Raw genomic sequence first — 17,532 nt, 5'->3', positions numbered from 1 at the left:
GTCCAGACAGCCTCTTTCTGTTCAGGGGATCAAGTTGAGAAGGGATCCAAGAAGGAAAAGTCTTTACCACAGTGAGACATCCAAGGCAGGAAACCGTCTATTTAAGTTCACCGGCTCAACGGGCTAGTTTATGTTGTTGGGTTGTTGTTGTTGTTGTTTTTTAATACAGCTAAATGTTTTTTTCAGGCTTGCATGGAAGCTCCTGGGTTGTATGGCACAGTGGCTGGTAGAACAGCCATGGTCAGACTGTAGCAGCATGTAGCTGGTGAGAAGTTTGAACTGCATGATGGCTGTTTCTATTTCATGGGTATTAGTCTGAATTTGGAAACAAAATAGTTTCATTGCACTTTTTTAGCATAGTGTGTATACGGTATATATACTGTATTAGTGTCTTCTTGACTTTGATTTTAGTGTGAAGGTTTCCGTGTAGTTAAGTGTGGAAGCTGAAACCACCATGTCATGTAGGATATTGACTGTTGCATTCTGTGGCAGAGAAGAAGAGGTTGTTAGGATGTCCTCTGGGAAGAGAAGAATCTGTTTTCTTTACTGCTGTGCTCTGCTCTGCAGGCGGCCTGTCAGTGACACTGCAGTCAGCCTAGACACGATATGACCTAAATAAACCTGAGAGAGAGAGAGAAAGAGACTCTCTCTTATGTTGTTTTCAAACACTACTGTTTTTTTTTATCCCCCCGCCACAGGCTACTATTTGTGCACGTGGGTGTATGTGTACACTACACATATGCACACACTGGTAGATAAATGTGCACGCATACTCTCTCTGACACACACACACACACACACACACACACACACACACACACACACACACACACACACACACACACACACAGTGTTTATGACCCTGACACCTGTGCCGTTCTTTGGCTCTGATTACAATTATTCACACATGCAGGCACTTGAATTATGCCCCATCACTTCCTGTCTGATTCATAGACAGCCACTGGTGGGAATCTGTGGCTGAGGTGTGTGTGTGTGTGTGTGTGTGTGTGTGAGAGCAGTAAGTGGTATTGGCTGTGGAACCATGCTACTTTGGAACAGTAGACAGGCTGTGACATTGACACTCATAATCTCATATTGTCAGGGAAAACAATAACGTTCGGCTGTCACCCTCCCCGTCCGGCTTCCGCCAATTGTGTCCGTGTAGACATTCGACAAAGCTGGATGCACCACGGTGGATTTGAACCCACAACCTCCGCGGTGGTAGGCAAGCTCTTTACCACTGCGCCACCCGAGCGCCTACCACCATTGATTATAATTATATTAAATTAGTTAATAATTATTAGTTTTTGTGAGATTGTGATGTGCTGCATCACACACCCAAGACGGTGATGAATATATCTTAACAAATGTACGGTAGACAGTAGACACTGGTACTTTATTTGCAGTACAAACGATGTAAAACAGTTATTCAGGTAGCCATGGTACACAGTAAAATTCTCAGTGTCAATTATACATTGTAGTTTACAAATGGAAGCAGAGCTCAGAGCTCAATTTGTTCTCTACCAGAGTTAGATTAACACTGAAGACTCCAGCCTGGCCAGGGAGGGAAGGCACACATGAACAGCCCACAAAGTCGGGATCTAAAAACCCCAAATTGACCAGTTACACCCAACCAGATGTTTACAACAGAACAGGACATCCTCTGGTTAGCAGAGCTGACAAACCAACCTACAGCCTAGCACTACCTGCACAGACCAACTTCTATAAGAAGTACCCCCTCGTGTGTGTGTGTGTGTGTGTGTGTGTGTGTGTGTGTGTGTGTGTGTGTGTGTGTGTGTGCGTGCGTGCGTGTGCGCTGCATGTCCATGGTCCAGTGAGAGCTGAAAGCTCCATTGTGTCGGGCCCACAGTGAGCCTGCCACAAGGAGATAAAACGTGTTTCACCTCGAATGGACTCTACACAGTCAAATCCTCAGGATCCTATTTTCCATACGGCGAAGTGCTATTTTCTCTGGCCCAGATGATCAATATATTGCGTTGGGCAAGTGCCGTTTTCTTTGCACGGAGACAAGCTGTGAGGAGAGAGAAAGGGATAAAAATGTATGCGTTTATTATACAATTTATTACTGATAAAATATCTCCTCCTGTAAGATGTTGTGAACCATTTCATCCTGGCTTTCTTCATCTGTCTCTGCTTAATGGACAGCAGTTAACAGTCGTATCCATAGAGCTCAGACACAAGGACGCACAGGGACGTGTTTAAATAAAGAAGAACGTGAGCGAGTGATTATTACGTTAATATATCAAGATATCATGGATGTGTTTACAGTTAGATCCTACACTTTAACTTTTCCACAGCAGAAAATCGTTTGCTTCTCCCCCAATCTGTTATCTAAATACCTTGTGCAACCACACCCAGCCTATAGCCTATATTTGAATTGAATGCACTGTCAGTGTTCGATTGGGACACTTTTAGGATTACCTGTAATGTATGGATTCCAGCGACCTACTGAACATACGTAACGTGCGTAACTGATCGCTCTGTGTGCCAGTGCCATGATGCACCTGCAGGCGCACACAAGACCAGAACAGTTCACACAGATAACACGCTCAAACAAGAAATATAAGACCTCATCCAGGCAAGATAACGTAATTAAATTCACACACTGTAACCTAGTTTCAACCATGAGTATTCCAACAACGTAAAACGAACACAACAGCAGAGTACCTAGTACTAGGTACCTAGTGTGCCTAGCTAAAGCGCAACTTCTGGGAATGGGGATAGACACTGATTGGTTTTATTAAATGGTTAACGCCCAAAGCCCACCCAAAACTAATACAGAGCCTTAACACCACCCATTAGCACCGAGTGCTCGTGTTTGCGACTTGTGATCAAATAATGCGTTGCCTAACTACCAAAATTGGGGTGGACACACCCCCGACACAGTTGCCGCCTACCTTGTGTCATGTGTTGCAGAGATGGGGCCCTCAGTGTTAATTTACCTATTCGTAAGTAGTCTGTCATGTGCCATCTGGTTACATTTATATGCATTTGTATTTTATTGTGTTTGTGTATAACCCACAACCATTACCAAGCAACCATTATGCAAATGAGACAAGTAAGCCGTGTGCGTGTGTGTGTGTGTGTGAGTGTGTTCAAGTTATTATGTGTGAGTTTGAGCTTTTTTATGTGTGCTAGCGGAGTATGTAAGTCACAGTATCAACTCATTATGCAAATGATAAAAGTCAGCACTGTGTGTACTCAAGTGATCATGTGTGAGTTAGCCCTTTTGTGTGTGTGCTTACGGTGTGTGTACATTTAGTATGACTATGTTGTATCTGTGTGCATTTGTGTTTATAGAGGTTGATTGTGACTACAGACGTGTGTCTGCCTGTGTGGATGGTCGTCTGTGTAGATGTGCATGTGTGTGAGCGCACATATATCTGTGGACAGTGAAGTCTTCCTGGATTAAAGGCCTCTAATCCCTCCAGATCCTCATTAGTTACTTAGAAGTTAGTTGGTACAACTTGTTTGTGGAGGAGCTCGCTCGGCTCACATACCTTTCAGGCAGACCAGGACTCCAAATAGAGTTCTATCACAAGTAGTGCCAGACCAATAACGGTATATCGGTCTGTCATGACAGATGTCTGGCCGATATATCAGCCGTTATTTGACCTTTATGATCGGCAATTATGCAGCTAGCACCTCACCAAGATGTGAGTTGTCACTTCAAACAAGTTGGTAGATTCTATGGAGAGTAACATTTGCTAAAATAGATAGTCCCTTTCAAATAGCATTTACCCTCAAAGCACAACAGGAAAGGGCCCTGGATGGAGTCTACACAAGAATGCTACGAATGGCACTAGGTATCACATGGACGAAAGATGAGGCTGGCAGGGCACTGTGTCAGGCACCCGGAACTAGTGGCAAGCAAACTGACACTGTGGGAGCAAAGCCAGGAAAGGCAAGAAGCACCACCTACATAGATACACTACGGCCCGACAGCTTAGCTAACAACACTGTAGAGCTCAACCCTGATGTTAGATAGGAGAGTGAGGAGGGCAGAGATTCAGGCGTCTCGAGTTGGTGTTGGCTAGACCGCACTCTTGCATCGCATTTTACATGCTTGTGTTCTCAAAATAATTTACAGTAATATGCTAAATGTACTTAGTGGTGGTTCAACCGGTTAGTACATTTTCATGCAATGGGCTTTCATTGTGACATCACAGGTTCAATTCCCGATTGTTCCTAGTGTTGTGCTTCAACTCCTCATTTTCTACCCTCTTTGTCCTGTCTCTCGCCACTGTACTGTCCAATAAAGCATGAAAACGAAGACAATTTATTCTCCCATAAAAGGAGAAGACGAGATATGGAAGGGTGATAATGTCACTCCTTAGTGTTCACTCTCACAACATTGTGTAAAAGACCTCTGCTAAGAGTGTCTTGGGTGCAGTGAGCCTTGCTTCTCTTTTATGCACTATATCACACTGTTATGCGACTGAGTTAACTTCTTCTGCCTTCTACCCTCCTCCGCATGATATTTCCTTCATGTTTACTCAGAGCAGCACTCCATAACAGGAACACTACCAAAGGAGACCATAAGATGAGACTGACTCAAAACATTCAAACAAGACCGGTTGACCTTTTGATATTGGGGATTATTTTCTAATGAGATCAATGATGTTTCAACTTGTATGTACAAATAAGAATTGCTTGAACTGCTGCATCCTGAACTAGAACAAAAACAGAACCGCAATGAGCACATGGAATCAAAATGTAACCCTCCTTCCCGCCCCTTTCAACCACTTCTGCTACAGAATGACAAACGGCAGAAACAGTGGTTCGACAGCGGTTAGAAGATTATGATGTGACTCTTAACCTGGCACATGGAAATATCAGCACTCTGTACCACAACACGAGCTCTCTGCTCCTAGCTAATCACTCCATTCTATCTTGCAACCACACACATACACACACCACACAGTGTCAGGCTCCCATCCTGTCATTTCGTACCCCCCGTGCCATAGAGAATAATTGGCTGCGTCACAGCATAGCTGTCGGCATCTGTAGCCAGGCACTGCGGAGCCTCCGCGGGTGACTGCTCGTGTCACGTTTCCTGTCGCTTATCTTGTTTCTTCTTCCCGGCACTCATCCTTCCTTTCTTTTTCTTTTTTTGGGGGGGTTGAGCTCCCTATATCTGTGTTGGTGGACCTTTCTCAAAGTAGACTTATTCACATGCTGCGATGCTGATATGTTGTTGAGTCTGTCAACTGACAACAAAGTTTACAGTTTCATATTATTTATGTATTGATGTGAACCGTGTCATTATGTCAGTGGAAGTTAGTGCAGCCTTAGTTTACAAGAGCTGCATTCATTCTGATTGTTGCTTCTTTCAGATTTTGAGATGCATTGTATCTTTGAGTCTTTGTATAATAATCTCCCTAATCTTATTGATATTCTGCTCTTGAAAAACTCATCTCATCCCAGAGTTGAATAATATTGTATTTGCATTGCAGCTAGAGGTTGAGGGATGAAAGTGTCCTCTGGTGTACCAGCCAGCCGGGACAACGCGTCGGCTAGAATGCATAAAATGGAAGAGTTAATCAGTCTGCCCATCGTTTCTGTCTGTCTCTATCCATCCATCTGTAATGTTGTTAATCTATAAATCAAAGTGTATTCTGCTGTTGGCTCATTGAGAGTCACTATACATAAGAGCATCGGCTGAATGCCTAGAATGGTCAAATATAAATCAGTTCCATTCTGTCTGTCTTGTCATTTAAGGAAGTAAAGCTTATTCTGCTGTTGTACATTTGGGCAAGGTTGTCCGTTTAATGTCTAAAAGACAGTCTAGCTACCTATCTAATCTGTATGTATGTATGTATGTACAGTATGTATGTATGCATGTATGTCTGCGTAGGAAATTAGGCTTATTCTGTTGCAGTAATCTTTCAAGTCACTGTGGATAAGAGGCTGTTGGCTGATTAGCTAGAATGCCTAAAATGGGATCATGTAACTCGGCCTATCCATCCATCTATCAATCTCTCTGCTGTCTATGTGATCTAACCTGCCACGTCTCTTGTCTCTGTGTTCCCAGGAGGCTTGGCGATGAACAAGCTACGTCAGAGCTTCCGGCGTAAAAAAGACGTGTACGTGCCCGAGTCCAGCCGGCCGCACCAGTGGCAGACGGATGAGGAGGCGGTCCGCAGTGGCAAATGCAGCTTCGGCGTCAAGGTGACTCCTCCTGGCTCTGCTTTGTGTCTCTTAAGCCAGGTTCAGATCAAAGATGTGCAACTAGATTAAACAATTTTAGAACGTTACAGAGAATAGTTGCAGCGGTGTACTGTGTACAATCGGAACATCTCTAATCGTCTGAGATCGCCTCAGGAGCTTAACCATGCTGAATCGAAACGGATAACGGAAAAAGAGTTTCTGAAAGTTACCCACCTCAGATGCATACGTATACCCACTTTGTATTAACCAATCAATGAAGAGCACAGGTTGCCTCACTGCGTTTGTGCTCATTGCTTTGATGTGTAACACAGTTTGAACATGTTTACTTGTGTCTTTTGATTTGATCACCGTCTCATTGAGAATATTTGATCTGAACGGGCCTTTAAAATGTGTCTTGTATACTTACTTACACATGTACACAGGTTATTACACACACTCAATCATGTCTAAACATAGTTACACATGCACATAAACACATACAGGCAGGTACAGTATCCAGGCAAAGCCATGCGTGAAGTGCTCAGATACTGGCGCATGCACACACAAACACACAAACAATTCTTTATCAAAGAAAAGCTTACATTAAGGTGTGCATACACACACACACCTGCAGTATCACACAAATGCACACAAACATTGCAGATACGTACATAAAATCATGCACACAGGCACACACCCATGCACCCACAGTCTCTCTGTTACACACACGCAACACATACACACGAGTACTGCTCTCACCCAGTAGCGTTGCACACTCACAGCTCAGTGAGAAACAGATTGCCTGTCTCTCCAAGGCCTCTGGTTGTGATTAACTCTTTAACTGCCAAAAACGGGAATTCCTGTCCGATGGCTCTATGGCTATCATGGCCAATGACGGAAAGACAAAAATATGATTTTTTTTTTTTTTTTTTTTTAATTTTCTGAATTTTTTGGTATTTTTTTGGGGGGGTTTATCTCAAAGGAACTAGGAGATAACGCTATCCAAAAAATTGCTGCTCCATTCACTTCAATGTTAAAAAACAAACAGAGGAAAAATGCACCTTTTTCCTGGCAATGGGACAACACATTCTGAAATAAGTCTGGCAGTGAAAGAGTTAATAATAAGCATCCAGAGAGAACGGCACAATGCATTTCGGCACTGCATTAAAATCCGTTGTACGAAAGTCCTGTTGGTCCAAACCCACACAGTAGCCTGTGAAGATGTCTCCTTGCCTTTTGGGTTTTCAGCTCCCAGGAGGAATCACTCCCATCAGCCAACTACCAGTATTTGTATTACTTTGTTAGTGAAGTATTTAAGTAAACGCCATTAATTACTATAAAATATGTCGACAAGAAAGATATACGTACAGAATAAAGAAGAATAAAATTCGCATCAACAGGGCAAGTATTTTTGCAGAATGATTGAATAGCATCACAAATAAGACCAAGTCTTATTTGAGTAAAGAGTACATATCTGACAGTATATTGTATATGAACATATACGTACCACAAATGTTTTCATTGATAATGGTGCAGGCAGGGACACATCAACAGTAAACCTACAGTAGTAACATCATGAGTAACCTACTGTACATGCTCTAGCATGGTTTCAGAGACTGGGAGTCATAGAATAGACGATGGATGATATGAATCACACATGGTTACATTCTGCAGTACATAAATAGAACATGTGTAAGTATTACGTCGATAGATGGATGAGTGAGGTGCTGTGAGCCATGTGGAGGCAGTAGGAGTGCTGAGCACACTGCCATGTTGTGCCAACAGAAGCCTTGACTTTAGCAAACACAAGGGAAATGGTCCGCTAACTCACGTGGACTGAAGGAACAGAAGCACCAGACTCACCACTGAGTCTGGTGCTGCTTCCTCCGAGCCACAGATGGACCTTCGGTGGAGGGAGGGGATTGTAGAAAGTGCTTGTTTACGTAGAGAAGACACTGGAGCAGTTCGGACAATTAAAGCCTCTTTTGTTAAAGGAGAATTTTGGACTAAAGTTTTCTTACCTTTTCTATGACGTTATGATATCTTAGGATGAATGGTACAGTAGAAAAATTTCATAACTCCACCCCTGAGCCGCCACAGCTTAAAAGGTGCGCGGATAGGCTCTATGCAACTCTATGCAACCAAAAATAATAATAAACAGAAGTCTCGCTAGACGAGATTGAAATCTCGAGATTGAAATCTCGTCTAGCGAGACTTTTTTTTTTTTTTTTTTTTTTTTTTTTTTGGGGACAGTGTTCTGTCACTATGAACGTCGGATATCAAAAAAAAAAAAAAAAAAAAGCTATTAAAATATGTGATCTAACCTAAGGCCTATCCGCGCACCTTTTAAGCTGTGGCGGCTCAGGTTTTTTTTTTCTACTGTACCATTAATCCTAAGATATCATAACGTCATAGAAAAGGTAAGAAAACTTTAGTCCAAAATTCTCCTTTAAGGTGCTAAGTACAATAAGTAATGACTGACGTTTTGATGCTACTGCATCTTCCTCAAGAGTCATAAATGGCAGTGGCTAGGAAGGCATTCGTATACAGAGGTAACGAGGGCAGTGCTCCCAGTAAGCCAGTGGTAGTTGGCTCTCTGTAATACGGCAATTACCCTGTTCTGCACGTGACAGTCTCTGGAATGCATCAATCAGTTGTGATTGACACAGGTTTGGCTCTGAAAACATGGACGTTTGAGTAGTTACACACAGGTAGACATTTAATCAAAAATAGTCCATGCTATATATTACCATACAAAATATATTATAAAAAACATGTACCGGTACATACAAAAATAGGGGCCAAATATATTAGGCCAATGCATACAGTTAAAAATATTGTGAACTTTAAACAAAAAAAGAACACAATACAAGGGAACGCACTCAAAAGTAAAAGGAGAACACTCAAATGCAAGGCTCAAGTCTTCATTTAGGCCATTGGGTTCTAAAGTGTCAGAACAGGGTAATTACCGTATTACAGGGGGCCAACTACCATTAAATTATTGAGAGCACTGCCCTCGCTACCTCTGTAAATGAATGCCCGCCTAGCCACTGCCATTTATGGCTCTGAGGAAGATGCAGTAGCATCGAAACGTCAGTCATTACTTGTTGCACCTTAATAAAAGAGGCTTTAATGTCCAAGCTGCTCCACTGACTTCTCTACAATTGCTGTTGTCCTGCCCCTGTGACACACCGGGCTTGCCTCGTTGGGCTGAGGTGCGGCAGTAGACTCCCATTCTTGCTTGTTTATGTGTTGTACGTTGTTAAACAACATGAACCGTAGCATTCCAATTCTGGGATAAACGGCGAAGATAGCAGACCTACAAGCTCACAGTGCGTCGAGAGCTTGTAGATCGACCAAGTAAAGAGCCTTAGGCTTTGGGGACCTCAGTCAACTAAGTATACAGGGTTCAAAGTGGTTAAGATGGACAAAGAGACTACAGTGATAAGTGTTCAATGTCATATGTGTGCATGTGCACTGTAGTTTCTTTCGAACTAGAAATTGAAAATGCTGTGTTGAGGAAGGAGATGTGTAAAGGAGGATGGTGGATTGTAGACTCATGGCATGCCGACAGACTCATAAGAGGCCAAGACGCTGTATGTGTCTGTATGGCTGTGTATGTTTGGGAGCCAACTTGTGAGACGCCCTAGTTTCCAGACCTGCTCCAAGTTGTCTCACACACATCTTGACCTCCTCTTCCCTCTCTCCTTCGATTCCTCCCTCCCTCCCACCGCACCTGCTCCCCATTAATTACCTCTCTCTTTCTCCTACGCTCGGATCCGTTAGCAGCTAGCCTACTTCTGTGTAGTGTGTGGGTGAGCTCACTCTCTGCTTGTCTCTACTTTGTGTTTACCAGTACCTTCAAGGAGAGCTACTGCCTCTGATCCTGAACACTATGATTTTCTCGCTGTGTGTGTGTGTGTGTGTGTGTGTGTGTGTGTGTGTGTGTGTGTGTGTGTGTGTGTGTGTGTGTGTGTGTGTGTGTGTGTGTGTGTGTGTGTGTGTGTGTGTGTGTGTGTGTGTGTGTGTGTGTGTGTGTGTGTGTGTGTGTGTGTGGAGCCGTGGGAAAAATTAGAGGGTGAAATTAGTGTTGAGGTGGATGGATGGGGGCACCTGTTTCTGACCTGGAGTAAGAGGAAAGCCCAATTCTCTGCTCATTAGCAGACCCAAGCACTCCCCTATGACTACACATAGCCTGCAGAGGGGACAGTCTACTCTGTGTATGCAATTTGTGTCTATTTGCAGCTGGTGTCTTTGCTTGCGTTTGTGTGTGTACAGTGCACACTTTCGTATGTTTCTGCACTGCAGTGAGTTAAAATAATAATAATACCTCAAATATACACAACCCTTTTAAGTAGCCCTCCTGCTATGTGGGTATGTGTATTTCTTTGCATGTGTCTGTTGTGTTTACTCGCTCAACACAACATGCATTTTCCATGCAACTTAAAGCAGTTTACAACACTATTCATGCAGTCTGTATTGGAGATGTGTGCCATTTGCATGCTGTGTAACCGGTTGGCTACAGTCTGTTTTATGTGTGCATGCATGTGTCGCTTCCATGCAAAATCTGCATGGAAAAGCCATTATTCACACAATATAGAGTGATTTTCAGTGGTGTAAAAGAGATCAATTGTGTTTTCTCCTATGGTAGGATGTCTGTGTTGCATGAGGCTGCGGGTGTGTGTATTAACCCCATGAATGAACCCTAGTGTCCCTATCCTGGGGCGAACATTCAGGGAAAATAGAAGATCTACAAGCTCACAACAGACAACACGTCATAATGCAACACATTGTGAATAGATCGTCTATTTGAGGTGATGGCATTTGGTGTAGATTGGAAGAAAAAAAAAAGGAGCGAGCATTGACCTTTTGGGGGACTCTTGTCAACTGAGTATATAGGGTTTAAGTGCTTAAGTGGTCTCTGTATTCACCGAAGTATAGTTTTGAATGTCTAAATGAAAATAAATTATCTAGTTGTCCATATATGGATTAGCTTGCATGCTCTTGCTTGAGCGTATGTTGCCTGCTTACTAAAATGACTTAACGGTAAACAATTTTCAGGACTTATGGTGATTTAAGATGCCATAGATATCTGCTTTTTCCTCCTAATGGATGGGTTTCCTACGTTTATTTACACAACTTAGTATGGTTGTCGAGGCTTTAGAAATGTTCACTGTTGCCTTTCTCCTATGGAAATGTGAGGCTACTGATGGCCAGAGGGGGGGGAGTGTGTGTGTGTGTGTGTGTGTGTGTGTGTGTGTACACTTAGAAGCATGTGTGATCAATTACAGTATGCGCTAATGCAGCCTAGTAAGACAATTATTCACACAACTTGTGGTGATTTGTAATGGCATATTTTTTTGTTTAGAAGTCTGGGATTTATGAGGCTAATGATGGTGAGAGGGACAGCCGTGTTATATGTATGTGTGTACTTGCAGGGATGCATGGTTTCCTTTCCTGCATAGTAGAACAGCTTAGGAGGTGAAGTATTCACACAATTTCACTTGCTCTTCAGCAGTGTATAAAGACTGTTGCGGTTTCAGAGGCCGTTGACAGCTAGCTGTGTTCATTGAAAGTGATAATGTACAGCCCAAAGCCATAAATTAATTCCTGGAATGCTTATGGCCTGGGTTATGTCCAGGGGACTTACACCAACAGAGCCAATTCACATAATTTTGTTAATGTTGATTATGAACATCCGGCCTCTGTGTTATTGATAATTCATGGCTATTTTAGGGAAACGGGGATGTTATTATGATGTCTCATAGCTGCTGTTATGACGCCTTTCCCCTGTCCACTGTATTATTGACAGTTTTGTAGCACTGGTGCTAAAATACATTTGAACTTATTGTACTTATTTGAAGCTGCAATGGAAAATATCTTCAGTGTTAATCTATCCATTTGTAACTTCAAGAGTGTAACCAAATGGACCAGTAAGGGTCCATTTGGTTACATTTGTACACTCTCGGGGGTAATGGCCTAGTTCAGGGGTACTCAACTTTTTTTTTTAAGAGATATATTTTTTGGGGATTCTTGGATGGGGTGTGAAAAAGTATTTGAATTGTTGTTCTGTTTTCATGTTTATTTTCATGTATGTTTTCATACTCTGCACCAGGCGCGGAAATCCCGGGGGGTACAGGGGAGATTTGTCGTCTCCCCCTAGCTTCAGATTGGACGGCCCCCAAGTCATTTAGAATAATACAAATAAATGTTAAAATAATATATATACTTACCTGAACCCACTTATGCATCGTAAGTAATTAATAATGAAGAATTAACATAACAGTGTCAAATTAGCTATTAAAAGAAACTCAACATTTTGGCGCGCGCACGCTTCGTGCGCAGGGGACCCCCTCTAGCCTCAACCTAGATTTGCGCCGGTGCTCTGCACCCCAGTTTTATTAAGTTGGTTGGTTGGGAGGGGATCCGATTTGATAAGCTTAGCTGGATTGACCGACTTAAATAAACAGACCTTTGCCTTCAAACCTTCAAGATTTGTAGTTGAGTACCCCTGGTCTAGTTGCTGTAATTTATTGATCAATGTATTGCTTTATAACCATGTTTCTCAAATGGGGTACTAGTACCCCCCATGTTCATAAAATCAGTTAAATGTGGAAACTAACATACACATTTGAAAATGTTTTGATATGGCATATATTTTCAATACAACCATATATCAGCTACCCGCCAATAAAAAGAAAAGGTTGCCTGCTAGCTTATAGCTATATCACTTTTGACTTGGCCTGAGTGAGCAAAAAAATAATTGGTATCTGGAAGAATGTTTTGTTCTGGTGAAGGAGGTGCTCGGCTGAACAAAAATATTGTAGTGGAGGTACACTAGTAAAGAAAGATGAGAACCACTGCTCTATAATAATTAATGTGGCAGGGAGCTGGTTGCAGCACATCGGAGGACTGTGGCGTGTGTGATAGTCTTGTTGTTGTGATAGTCCCACGCCCTCCATCATATCGTCTCTGTCAGGTGGAAACCTCATATGTCCAAAACAGGATTTTCAGGATTCAAAAGTAGCAGATCTACAAGCTCAAAACGCACCGATCTGCGCCTACTTTTGTGTGACGCTGTAGTATAATCAAGCAGGGCGTTAATTTGCGGGGGGGAAAAAATGAAATATGGAGATAAGAGGTTTCTGCACGGCAGCAACGATTATGCTTAAAGTCACCTCAGTTCATCCCCATTAGTACCTCCTCACCATGTGTCAGCTCTGTCCACAGGACTCTGTGTGTGTGTGTGTGTGTTTACACTGTAAAATCCTGAGTGTTAATTTAACTTAAGGGTGTACAACGGAACGGATCCATTTGGTTGCATTTGTACACACCGAGAGTTACAAATTGATAAATTAACTCTGAGGACTTTACTGTGAGTGTAGGCTTTTCGTGCATTTGTATGTCCATGTGTGTATGCCTATATTGTTGTGTATGCTTGTGTGTGTTTAACCTGACATACACAGTCACACACTGTGTCTTTGTGTATGTTCTTTTGTAAGAGCATACATATGTAGAAGCTGTTTGTGTATGTGTGAGTCTGTCTGCCTGTGCATGCATTATGTGTATGCCCCTGCAGGTCGACAATGTGACTCACCTATATGACGTCACTGTCTCTCAAAATAGCGCCTGGAGCGCCAGGGGGGGGTGGGGGGGGTCGGGCGGGGGTCAGAGCCGCTCGCCGCTCTGTGTGCTCAGTAAGGAAAAGGGTTAGGACTTCCTCCCTGGCCCTATGCTCACACACACACAATACAAGACCCGCCTACCAGCACTGACCTCAACCCCCCACGCCCACCCGGCACCCGTCTGCCTGGCCGGCCTCTGTCCCACGGGATCGTTGGGGAGGTCAAGGGACATGACTCTGGAGTGACACACAGAGGGGCGTTTCACACGTTTTTCATGGGAGGCCAGAAGGGTGGATGGAGGTTTAGGACTGGAGGAGGGTACGCTCCCGCTTCCGTTCATTCTGTTACAGCCGGTCCTTGGGTGTAAGGCCATTTTCAAATGATTCTTTGGGAGTATGTTAGAACTGACCCGGCTATGGTTCCAGTAGGTAGATGTCGGGTCCAAAGGAGGTGACAGGAGTCTGTGTCTCATGTTGACCTGGCCTTGGACCAGGGCGGAGGACAGGAAGGAAAACTGGTTCAATCACAGCCTTATCATCCCTGCCCTCCCCCCATGTTGTCTTTTTCCTTGTGTATACACATGCTCTCTCATGCTCTTGTCAGGGAGCTCACGTCCCTCTGATTGTCACTAGTGTGACTTCTCAAGGAGGTTCAAGGATTTCAGGTTTTGGTTTACCGTATGTCACTGTTTTGCCTGATTCTTTTTTGCTTTTATTTGAATGTTTTATGCTTTTGCATTTCTTTTTTGCTTTATTGTTAAATTAGTTGTACTTTTTCTGTAATTGTATTCTTGCTCTGTAAAGCACTTTGAGCTGCATTTCATGTCATGAAAGGTGCTATACAAATAAAGTTTATTATTATTATAATTATTATTATTATTCAACTCTCATTCACCTTTTTTACCTTGGGTTAACAGCTGAAGGGCATCATTGTGACATCAGATGTTGAGTAACAGCATTAAAGGAGAATTATGGACTAAGTTTTTCTTACCTTTTCTATGACGTTATGATATCTTAGGATGAATGGTACAGTAGAAACATTTCATAACTCGATCCCGGGTTTTCTTTCTCTTTTTTTTTGTGAGATCTGACATTCATAGTGACAGAACACTATGCAAAAAAAAAAAAACGAAGTCTCGCTAGACGAGATTGAAATCTCGAGATTTCAATCTCGTCTAGCGCGACTTCAGTTTTTTTTTTTTTTTTTTACAGTGTTCTGTCACTATGAACGTCAGATCTCAGCAAAAAAAAAGGGGGAAAAAAGCTATTAAAATATGCGATCTAACGCAAGGCCTATCCGCGCACGTTTTAAGCTGTGGTGGACCCGGGATCGAGTTATGAAATTTTTCTACTGTACCATTCATCCTAAAATATAACGTCATAGAAAAGGTAAGAAAAACGTAGTCCAAAATTCTCCTTTAATACTGTAGCGCTGGTTTCCTGTCTCCCTATCGTGTAGCTGAGAGCTTTTTTTGTTTTTTAAAGTAGTTTTTTGAAAAATGTATTTTTAAGAAAGTGGCTTTTCCACTTCACTTTACTCTCTAAAACAGTTTATAGCAAAGGGGGAGGTAGCATATCATCACTGGACAACAGTGCTGGCCTATATGATGTAGAAACATCTTATATTTGAGCATTAATAATACAAGAGAAACCAGAGACAAATTTTAAACCCACATTTGTTTTAACCACTTTCTACCTGGCAAACCTATTTTTGGCATAGGCGAATATGTTAAATGTATTTTTAATTTGAGATTTTATTATGACCCCCCTCCCCCCCCCCACACACACACACACAAGGGAACACCTTTTTTAAGGAGAAGTGATAATGAATATACAGTAGGTGTGCCTGGAGATTTTGACATACCCATTGGTTTGCCTCGGACACAAAGAATTTTAAAACCACTGCTATATCCTATTAGATTTTGGCGTGTGCTATGATTGTAGGTCTCCACATCAGTGTTCACAGTATAGCACAGCCACAAGTGTGTTGAGATTATGTTTCATTATCAATTTTCATGATCATCTTTTTAGGATACCTTAATTGGGGTGGGGAGTTCAAAATGAAATAACATCTTAACATCCAAGGCTAATCACAGGAAAAGGGTTTCTCTAGTCTACAGCATCACTCACTGTCCTTTCTGTATGTTTTAGTCCAGCAGCAGAGGAGATTGAGGCAAATCCAGTTTATGTTCTTCATAAGAGAAGGGTTGACCTAGCGTGTTTTGGTTAGTTCTGTCTTGGCATAAGATTTGACGTGCCCACGAGTTCCTGATCTTGTGGCCAATAAAACTGTAAGGTATGACCACATGAAGATCTTTGTGGCTACGGGATCTGGATGAACACCATGTTTGTTTATTTATTTAAGTATTTTTTAGTTTGCTTAGCCCAATTCAAACTTCAAAGGCTAATCACAGAACATTTTCTCACTTAGCCTCTGCTTTCTCTGTGTCCCTGCAGTACCTGGGCCATGTGGAGGTGGATGAGTCCAGGGGCATGCACATCTGCGAGGATGCTGTCAAGCGGCTCAAGACGGTAGGTGATCGACTACGGAGCCTCTGTGTTGGCTGCTCCTCTAGGGTCTATGGCTTAAAGCCCTGGCCTCTTAAGTTCACACCCCCTCCTCCTTTCTCTTCTATTATCCTCTCTTCCGTTCCCTTTTCACTCTAGGAACTTCCATGTCCCCCCCCCCCCCCCCCTACATTCCACACACTGCTCGTGTTTCCTCTGCGTTGGTAGTCATTCATCTGTCATCGTGCTCACTGTAGGTGTGTTTCCTCGCAGTGAGACTCCTATTTATTCCTGTCCTGTCGTCTACTGAACATGAAAGTCCTGAATGTCGCTGGAGGTCTTTTAGTCATCCTCCAGAGGTTCCAGGGTCTGCCCTGATTCTTTTCACTCTCGCTCTCTCCATCTGTCCATCTGCCTGTGTCTGTATTTCTAGGTCTCTCTATGCACCTATTCATCTCTGTCAGTGTCTGTATTTAACTCCATCTCTCACTCCTATCCCATTCATCTCTCTTTCTCTTACCACTTGTCTCGCTGTCATCCGTTCCTTTGGACTCCAAGCCGATAGGCCAACACGTACTTCCTGCCGGCCGCTGTGGGTTCCGCAGGAGTTAGAGACACACACACACTAAAGCAAATTCCAGCGTTGGGAAAAGAGGAAACCATTGGGAGCATTTTGTGTTCCATGTCGTCAGTTTGTTTCTTCTGGCTCCACCCAGGTCATAAAATCCACTGCGGACGAGCGGCACTGGGCGTCTTATGTCAGCGTTCCTTTAAAAGTCAGGGCCTGAAGTGGGACAGCGGGCATGTTTGTGGTTGGGTCCACCACATGACAGGATTACTGGCATCACGGTACACTTGTGGTATCGTTCTTAGTGTTCGCTGAATTACGGGATAAAAGTGAAGTTCCATTTAAATTTAGACCCTGACCTGAGAACCCTTCTGAGAGTCCATTTAATATTTTAAGCATTGAGCTCTTATCCGACATGATTTGATAGTGTAACAGAATAATAAGCTTACATTACTGAGATCCACCAGCAACACAACTGATCATTGGTAGTGGCACAGTGTGCAACTATCAGGGCCATATAATAATGAAAAGATAATACCACACATGTCATTGTCTGCCCAGTGAGTCACTTTATTTTAACTTAACAGTGGAGGATGACTCGTCTCAGGTCAGACATCTTTAGTCTGTTCCTTTCCTAAGGACAAAGGGTTTTCTCTCAATT

General features: G+C 42.8%; 1 protein-coding gene across 5 annotated transcripts in view; it reads left to right on the top strand.

Annotated features, from left to right (window-relative positions):
* numb (NUMB endocytic adaptor protein) overlaps positions 1-17,532 on the top strand; it is a 69,189-nt gene that overhangs the window by 27,315 nt on the left and 24,342 nt on the right. For all 5 annotated transcript variants that reach the window (XM_080414980.1, XM_080414981.1, XM_080414977.1 and 2 more), the window contains 2 exons: positions 6,056-6,192; positions 16,253-16,327. In XM_080414980.1, coding sequence (XP_080271106.1) covers positions 6,067-6,192; positions 16,253-16,327 — 201 coding nt within the window. In that variant the 5' untranslated portion in view covers positions 6,056-6,066. The remainder of the gene's footprint in view (positions 1-6,055; positions 6,193-16,252; positions 16,328-17,532) is intronic.

This window comes from Gymnoscopelus braueri (genome assembly GCF_963280865.1).
Source record: "Gymnoscopelus braueri genome assembly, chromosome: 19".
Lineage (NCBI taxonomy): Eukaryota > Metazoa > Chordata > Actinopteri > Myctophiformes > Myctophidae > Gymnoscopelus > Gymnoscopelus braueri.
The sequence above is the reverse complement of the archived record's forward strand: the minus strand, read 5'-3'. Positions and strand labels throughout refer to the sequence as shown.